The following is an 8,250-nucleotide window of genomic DNA, read 5'->3' as shown; positions in this document are numbered from 1 at the left end:
TTGTTGCCAGCCTGACAATAGCAAACATGGCCGTGGCAACTCTTTTCCTTTTTCCTTGACACTGTGCCTGACTGAAAACTATTAGTTTATATTTTGAAAGGTATCCCCCAAAGTTCATTTCTTTTTCTGGCAGCTTCCTCTTCTTGAGGCTCCCAACCAGGGCCCAGCTTTCCAGTCATTTGCCTTACATAATTATGAAGCCCAATTAAAATTAAATGTCATTCTCACATGGAGTTTACCTTTTACCTTTATAACAAGCCTTCCTCCTATAGGCTAGCCATTCTGTCTCTTCTTTATCCTGAGGCAGTTCTTTGCTCCTGCCCTGTCCCTCAGGGACAAACAGTCTATTACCCTCTCCCCTGTCACCTTCACTTTCTATTTTTAATCCCTGTTTTTCCCCTTAACCTTTGTCCCTCTGGGGCACATAGATCTTCTCTGTGCTGAGAAGTAGGTGTTAGGGTATCTTAGGCAGACTCTGAGGATAAGAACATGATTCATTCCTGACTCCAGCCATAAACACCTTTCATTCTGTATGGGCATCCCTTCAAAAAAAACGTATGTTTTTAAATTGTATTAGGCTATTCATAGAATCTCATGAAGAGCAGCCTGGCACTTTTTTTTTTTTTAAAGAAAACAGCTTGGCATGGAGGTGAATATATTTAATCTCATCTTTCCAGGGGGCTCTATAGTGGAAAATTAGACCCATAACAAGCCAGTGAGGAAGGGCCCCAGGGCATTAGGTCCAGAGACATTGGCCAGCCTGGATGTTAATAAAATGAACTGAAGAGTATAAGGAGACTGTGGGAAGTTCCATAGAGAACATCCTCTTCTCCTCAGCCTACTGTGAGTCACCTCACTATCTGAAAGAAGCTGCACTACACATGAAGGTTGGAGTCCCCCACAAAGACATGTCACAGGGAACCAGGGCAGGTGTTAGGACATATTTCTCTACCTAAGGAGTGAAGCTTTTCTTAGCCAACAAAAAAAACTGTTTTAAATCTATGAAGAGCTCTGAGTTGGTGGCACACGTCTTTTAATCCCAGCACTTGGGAGGCAGAGACAGGCAGATTTCTGAGTTCGAGGCCACCCTGGTCTACAGAGTGAGTTCCAGGACAGCCAGTACTACACAGAGAAACCCTGTCTTGAAAAACCAAAAAAAAAAAAAAACTATGAAGAACTAGATTAAGGATTAAGGTAACATCATGTTCTTCTCATTTTGATATCAGGTCTCTGAGGGTTCATTTGTTGCAAATATTTTTTCAGCAAAGGTTAAATACAAGGACATCTGTCCTAAAATGTCTTGGTCCTCATTTTTCATGCTTGCTAAATATGCCTCTCCCCTCATCCCATTGTTCTCTATAACCAACTCAGTTGTTGTGATCTGAGTGTACTACATACTAATTTCTTTCCAAAACATTGAGCACTTTATGAAGCTCTGTGTTTGGGTCCCATTTATGAGACTGTTCCTGGGATGCAAGGAACTGCACAAATCTGAGATTGTTCTAATTATGGTGATGAGGAATGAAGAAACCAGATACAGGTGCAGAAATGCTAAGGATGATTATGTTCTGTTCTCTAATAGAGACATACCATCAACCCAAAATATTTATTAAATATCAAAATATTCATTGCATAAATCAAAAGGGGAGGCAATGTCCTCATGGAAGGTTACCTCTATTATAATACACACAACCTACAATAATCCTAGAAAAGTAAAGAGTGCTTGACATTTTCTGTAGATGCTACATTCATTTACCAGCTCAGAGAAAGATCTTGCCTTTCCAGTGTGTTTCAGGCCTGTAAGTGATTAGCATTTCCATGCTCCAATCAGCAGTGGACATTCACTTAGGGTTTCATCAATCTCCAATAATCAGCTTCCATTTCTGTCTTCCACAATCAACTTTACAGTAGTTATATTTCATAATGGCAACTTTCGGTCTCCAGATCATAAATATAGTACCCACCACAATTGAAGCATTGGGATGTTTCAAAGGTGACCTCCTTGGGCATTCTATTGGCCCTGAGTATATCCAGGAGCTCCGGACAAAATTTTTCTAATCTGTGTTTAAGTATTACATCCCTGTCATAGCACTCTAGAGGGACAGGGTATGCCTCACTTTCCAGCTGGCTCAGCTGGGCTGTGTGGTGTAAAAGTTCTTTCAGGAAAAGCAGAGAAAAGTCATTATCATTGAAATTGACAACTCTGAGCTGGGAACATTGGCTTAGGGCAGGCAGCAGGGTATTCAACTGAGAGTCCTGTATACCACATGACTCTAATCCCAGGTATTTCAAGGTATGTCCAACTCTCTCAAGGAAAAACCCAAGAGGCTCAAGGAGTAAATCACATAAATTAATACTGTCAAGGTTTAAAGATTTGAGCTCAAAAATATTTGAGCAATAGGACAGGCAATCCAAGTCTGACTGTGAGAAGTTACAGTCAGTGATGCTGAGTGACGCCAAGGGTTTCTTCAGGCACCTGAGGAGAGAAAACATTATTGCTTTCTGTCAAATTGTGTTGAAGAGGGTGGATAGGATTGACAGCTATGCAGATGACATCCCCCCCCCCCCCAAATCATTCTGAATGTATATTGAGAACAACCCTCAGGACATGGCCTTTTGTTTTCTGCTCACATACCTCCCAACATTCTAGTCTGAGTCCTTAAGATATCATTATAGTCATGACCCAGGGCCTGATAGAAAACCAAAACAATGGATATATCTGGGTAACATGGTCTATGTAAGAAGGACTAGCTACCCAAAACAAAATTCAACAACTTCCTAGTACTATTTTTAAGAGTTCTGTGAGGTTTTGTTTCTCCAAGTTCCATGATCCTGTCTTCACCTTGAAACCCATTGTCCCATATTTCTCATCCACTCAATCTTCTTCTGAACTTAAAACTATTTACACATAAGCAATAAGAGGTTGCTTGTGTCTAGTCATACAGATCTTGGCACAGGGCTCATTGCCTCGATATGCTAGGTCTCTGAGAGTGATAGGTTTATGTTTGCCAGATGATAAAATCTTCTATAACTTGCAAAAAACAAAACAAAACCACATCAAAATCAAGGCAAAAGAAAAGAGATTAGTTTTTTTCTGGTCTACTATGGGACCCTTCCTTACCTGAGGAATCCTTTTAGGTTGCCATATATATAAGGGGATTCATTTACAGAGAGTTTCTGGAGACAGTGGAATGGGGGAAGTAGAGACATGTCAGAATCACCCATTCTTAGGGTATCTGTGATGTGACATACTGTGAGATTGAGAAGATTGTTCAGCTGTCTCAGGTAGGGATTAAGAAAATCAAAATCTTCTATAGAAAGATGACATAGCATTAGATCTTGTACACAGTCTGCATGTAAAAACTTGAAGATTTCTATGACTGTAGCTTTGGTTAAACCCTGAATCTCTAGATTTCTATTGCACAGATGAATGGAATCTTTTCTCTGCTGGGCCCACTGAAACAAGTATCTGTCAGATTCATCAAGTCTGCCCTCTGTGATTTCAAGTTGTGTTGTCACCTTCAATTCCTTCTTCACCCCACAGCCAGGACTATTCTGCACTGGCTGCTTCTGTGTCATTAATCTTGGTAAGAGTTCATGGGATCCAGCCCATATGCCAGTAACATCGTGGTATTCATTCCTCCAATTGATCTCTCTGAGTTTGCACCTACTGTGGGAGAAATGAGTATAACTATCAGATGGTAAAAGAAGACACATTTAATAGTCTGATTCTACTCTACATATTACATTTAAGCAGCTTCTTTCAAAACTTTGTTTTCCTGTGTCTAGAATCAAACCCTGAAACTTAAGCTCAGTGAATGAATAGCATTCTTTGCAAGACAGGCATCTTTAGCCCTGTCTTACTTCCCTTCATTCCAAGCTCCCTAATCTTAATGTCATTTCTCTTGTACCTTTGAGGGATGCAGGAAAAGACCCACTCCTCTTGGGTGTGTCTATTCTTTTCTGTATTCTACATTATTTATTATTTGCCCAGAGAGTTGAGACTAAGCACAAACCTTTACACCTTCTCAGCCTCTACATTCAGAAGGTAACAGTCCAGACTGTGGGTTGAAGAAAGAATTGATGATCAGAAGCTTCTGATCCACAGTTGGCCAAATATTCTGAGACCCTAGTTTATCCTCAGCACTAAGAGACCCACCCTCCAACCCCAGCCAATCTTGCCTACCTGGAGCGAACCTTTTGTGTAATCAGTATATCTAGTCCCTCAAGCATAGCCTTCAAAGTCTCCAAGTTGCGGTTTTCTATCATTATTCCTACAGAAAGGTATGGGTAAGGCCACACAGGTATCATGGCTGTCAAGACCTTTGTATGCCCATTAATGAAGGCCTCCTCAAACATCACTGGGAACAGAAGATGGGGCAGGTCCTTGAGAGCAGAAATGGCCAAGGCCTCCTCCCTCAGTAGCCTCTGCATTGCCAGCTTCTCAAGGGTGAGTGGAGAGTAGACTTTCTTTGTGTCTTCTGAAGAGTCATCCTAGGGAAGCCAGGAAAAATATACCATGAATGACAAGAAACTTAGGAAGCCCTTCTGTACACACAAGGAAATGTGAGAGCTAGATTACTAAAGATGAGGGCAGAGAACCCAGTTTGTCACTTTGAATAACCAATTTTTTTTTCATTTGTTCTTTGAGATAATATCTTTACAGAACTACCTATATCCCTGGCTATCCTAAAACTAGCTTTATAGATCTCAGTGGTCTGGACCCACAGAGAAATACCTGACTGTACCTCCCAAGTGTTGACATTACATGTGTTTTCCATTTCTGTTCAGCCTGGGCCACCACAGCATGACTAATCAAGCACTGCTTGGTCTGGCCTGTGCTGGTTTTAAACCCATAATTCTCTCTGATGCTATGATTTTTCTCCAAAGTATCCTAGTTCCCAAAGGCCACATCCAATCGCAGCCAGAGATGGGGTGAATTCATCCCACTGGGGAGGCATCACGAGGAACTCTGAAGCTTCAGCCACTTGTTGGATGATGATTGTCCTTAGCTTTCCAGGCCCTCAAAGAAAGCAAAGAAAATCAGCTTCCAAATTGTCTACAATCTTTATCTATCCAGCTATAGTGCATAGATTGAGTCACCTCATCTTTGAAATACCCATCATTAGTTATTGACATCAATCTTTGATTGTGACCCTTACATGTCTTTTGGAGAAGGTGTTGGTAAAGTTCCAAGCCTGAGGTCTGCAAACTACAGAGCTAACAGAGTGGGAAAGAAACATTAAAGTCACTTATCCTTCAGTAGCCATTGACATGGTTGGTGACCCTTTATAAAGCATCCAAAATAAAGAGACTATGAGGTAGAGATTATAATTCACATGCTGAAGCCAGGAGGCTCACTAGCTCCATGTCATAATTGGTTACTTATACAGCACCAGACCAGCTATCCTGAGACCAGCAGAAACTAAATGAAGACCAACATGTAACAAAAATGGAGCAGATATTAAGTAATATTTAGATTTTTCTGTTTGAATATTTAATAATAACAAAAACCTGGATTCTTTCTGAAACTTTGAAGACATACTGATTTCCTTGAAAAGAGTAGTCCATGTATCAATCAGCAGATAGAAATATCTTTTGTGTGTGTTGTTGATTTTATTGGTTTGGAATTTTTTTCTTCTCTGAGACATGATCTTATAGCTGTTTTTAAACTTTCTATATATATATTAGTCTGTCATCAAACTTAATGAGTATCCAGCCTCTGCATTTCTGTTGCAGTCAAGAGTAGGTATTGGTAGAGAGGAGAGAGCAAGACTGTTATTGTGATATAATGAATATTATACACACACACAAACACACACATATATACACACATGTATGTGTATATATACATTTCTTCCTGCAAGTTTGAGGACATCCTGGGTTCGATTATAATGAGAGGCTATTTATCAGTGAGCAAATGCAAATACCATTTGTTTTTTGATATTTTGTGTTTGTTTGCTTGTTTTACATTATTTATTTAGTTATATAACTATTTCTTTATTTAGTGTATATGAGTACACTGTCTCTGTCTTCAGACACACCCAAAGAGGAAGAGGGCATCAGACCACATTATAGATGGTTGTGAGCCACCATTTACTTACTGGGAATTGAACATAGTACCCCTGAAAGAGCACTCAGTGTTCTTAACCACTGAGCCTTCTCTGCAGCCCCTTGTTTCGCCTTTTCAAAAAATATATGTAATATCCAGCTATTTTGACACTCACAGCCTCCCTCTGCCTCCCTGTTGTTGGGATTGAAAGCACACCAAAGAATGCCAGGCTTAAACTGACAGAAAGATCAGCACTCAAGGCACTTGAGTAACTCATATCTGACATTCCAGACTAGAGTGCCGAGAATGCAAGATCACCCTGACATTCTTAGTGCAACTGTCTCAAAAAAACAGAATCAAAACTAATAAAACAAAAAAATTCTACAGAAACCACAATAACCCAGTTAATAATTAGATGTAATTGAGAACACACTTGGATATTCTGGTTAAACAGGCCTCAGGTGGCTGAGGTAGGAGAATTTCTGTGAGTTTATGGCCTGGTGATATTTTTTTAATTAATTTACATTCCAGCCATTGATTCCCTCCCCCAGACCCTCATCTAATTTTTTTCAGTGTTTCCTCCAAGAGAATGCTTCACCCACCCCTAAACCTTCAGGTATCTCTCTTCTCTAGGGCCTCAAGTCTTTCCCACTGAAGCTATATCATGCAGTCCTCAGCTATATATATGTACTGGGGACTTTGGACCAGACTGTGTATGCTGACAGGTTGGGTGGCTCAGGCTCTGGGAGCTTCCAGGCTTTCAGGTTAGTTTAGACTAGTGGGATTACCATAGGGTTGCCCTGCCCTTCAGTTTCTTCAATCCTTCCCCTAATTCAAAGGTAGAAAAAGCTCTAAAGACCAAGAGGCACTTAAAGAAATGTTCAAAGTCCTTAGTCTGCAGAGAAATGCAAATCAAAATGACCTTGAGATTCCACCTTACAATAATCAGAATCACTGAAATCAAACCCTACAATGACTGCACTTACTTGTGAGGATGTGGAGAATGAGAACACTCCTCCATTTCTATGGGATTGCAAACTGGTGCAAGCACTCTGGAAACCAATTTGGTTGTTTGGCAAAAAAATTAGAAACACTTCTACCTGAATAGGCAGCTATATTACTCTTGGTCAGATACCCAGAAGATGCCCTGCCATATCACAAGGACACTTGCTCCTCTATGTTCATAGCAGCCTTATATGTAATAGCCAGAAGCTGGAAACAACCCAGATAGCACTCAACTGAAGAATGGATATAGAAAATATCGTTCATTTCCATAATGGAATAAAATCCAGCTAATAAAACAATGAGGACAGCAAGAATTTTTTAGGCAAATGGCTGGAACTAGAAAATATCATTCTGAATGAGTTACCAAAGACCCAGAATGCCATGCATGGTGTGTACTAATTGGTAAGTGGATATTAACCAAAAAGTACAGAATATCTAGGATACCAGCTAGGCAAACTTACTTAGAGAGAACTCATCTTAAAAAAGGAGAACCACCAAGTAGAAAATTATATGAACAAAATTTCAAGTGAGGACAAGGCTAGACTAGGTTGCATGAGATGAGGTATCCTCATGGAGCTGAGGGACTTACTGCATCTGGACACTGGAAACAGATCACCATATTCAGGCAGAAGAAGGTTGTAACTCCAGGCTTCAAGAGACTGAGGGTTTCTCTGCCTGCTCTGACTCTTTATATACCTCTCAGCTGTATCCTCCCTTTGTAGCCACACCCTCACCACAAAAGTAGGTCTCTGATTAAATATTGAGTCTCCACCCAATTCCTTATCTTCAGATTTGGATGGTGTAGGTAAATTGGATCAGATCTGTACACAGGAAGATTCTTAGACGAGAGAGATAGTTAAGAACTTATCTATTGAAGTCAAGTGGTTGTGCCTCGTGCCTTTAATCACAGCACTTGCAAATCAGAGACAGGTGGATCTCTGAGTCTACAAGCATAGGGCACTTATCCAATCTCTTTCTGCCTATATATTGTGGTCAACTCCCAGGACATGGCCTTCTCTTGTGTGCTCACACAATTCATATTCTAGTCTGAGGCCTGTGAGTATCAGCGTGGACATGATTAAGAACATGGCTGGAAATCATATCAATGGCTATATCAGGCCAACATGGTGCATGTAGGAAGGTCTATTGCATCCTCCATAAGCATGTCTCCTCATCCCGGTCCCCACCCAGTG

General features: G+C 40.5%; 1 protein-coding gene across 1 annotated transcript; it reads right to left on the bottom strand.

The window, feature by feature from the left end:
- Nucleotides 1-1,639: 1,639 nt before the first annotated feature.
- Nucleotides 1,640-7,709, bottom strand: LOC117696058 (oogenesin-3-like). The gene is made up of 4 exons (XM_034486660.2): nucleotides 7,647-7,709; nucleotides 4,187-4,494; nucleotides 3,122-3,670; nucleotides 1,640-2,476 (listed from the first exon to the last, which is right to left on the bottom strand). Exons 1-4 carry the CDS (start codon nucleotides 7,674-7,676, stop codon nucleotides 1,912-1,914), a joined length of 1,452 nt encoding a protein of 483 aa, XP_034342551.1. The 5' UTR covers nucleotides 7,677-7,709; the 3' UTR covers nucleotides 1,640-1,911.
- Nucleotides 7,710-8,250: the final 541 nt, after the last annotated feature.

Source organism: Arvicanthis niloticus, unplaced genomic scaffold, assembly GCF_011762505.2.
Source record: "Arvicanthis niloticus isolate mArvNil1 unplaced genomic scaffold, mArvNil1.pat.X S10, whole genome shotgun sequence".
Taxonomy (NCBI): Eukaryota; Metazoa; Chordata; class Mammalia; order Rodentia; family Muridae; genus Arvicanthis; species Arvicanthis niloticus.
Note: the sequence above shows the minus strand (reverse complement) of the source record. Positions and strands in the feature narration are given on the sequence as shown.

Bases quoted from the DNA above. Each gene is read 5' to 3' on its own strand.
- LOC117696058 (XM_034486660.2), bottom strand. From the start codon at position 7,676: ATGGTGATCTGTTTCCAGTGTCCAGATGCA. The intron at 4,495-7,646 runs GTAAGTCCCTCA...TGGCTTCCCTAG, and splicing joins GTTTCCAGTGTCCAGATGCA to GATGACTCTTCAGAAGACAC. The intron at 3,671-4,186 runs GTAGGCAAGATT...TTTCTCCCACAG, and splicing joins ACACAAAAGGTTCGCTCCAG to TAGGTGCAAACTCAGAGAGA.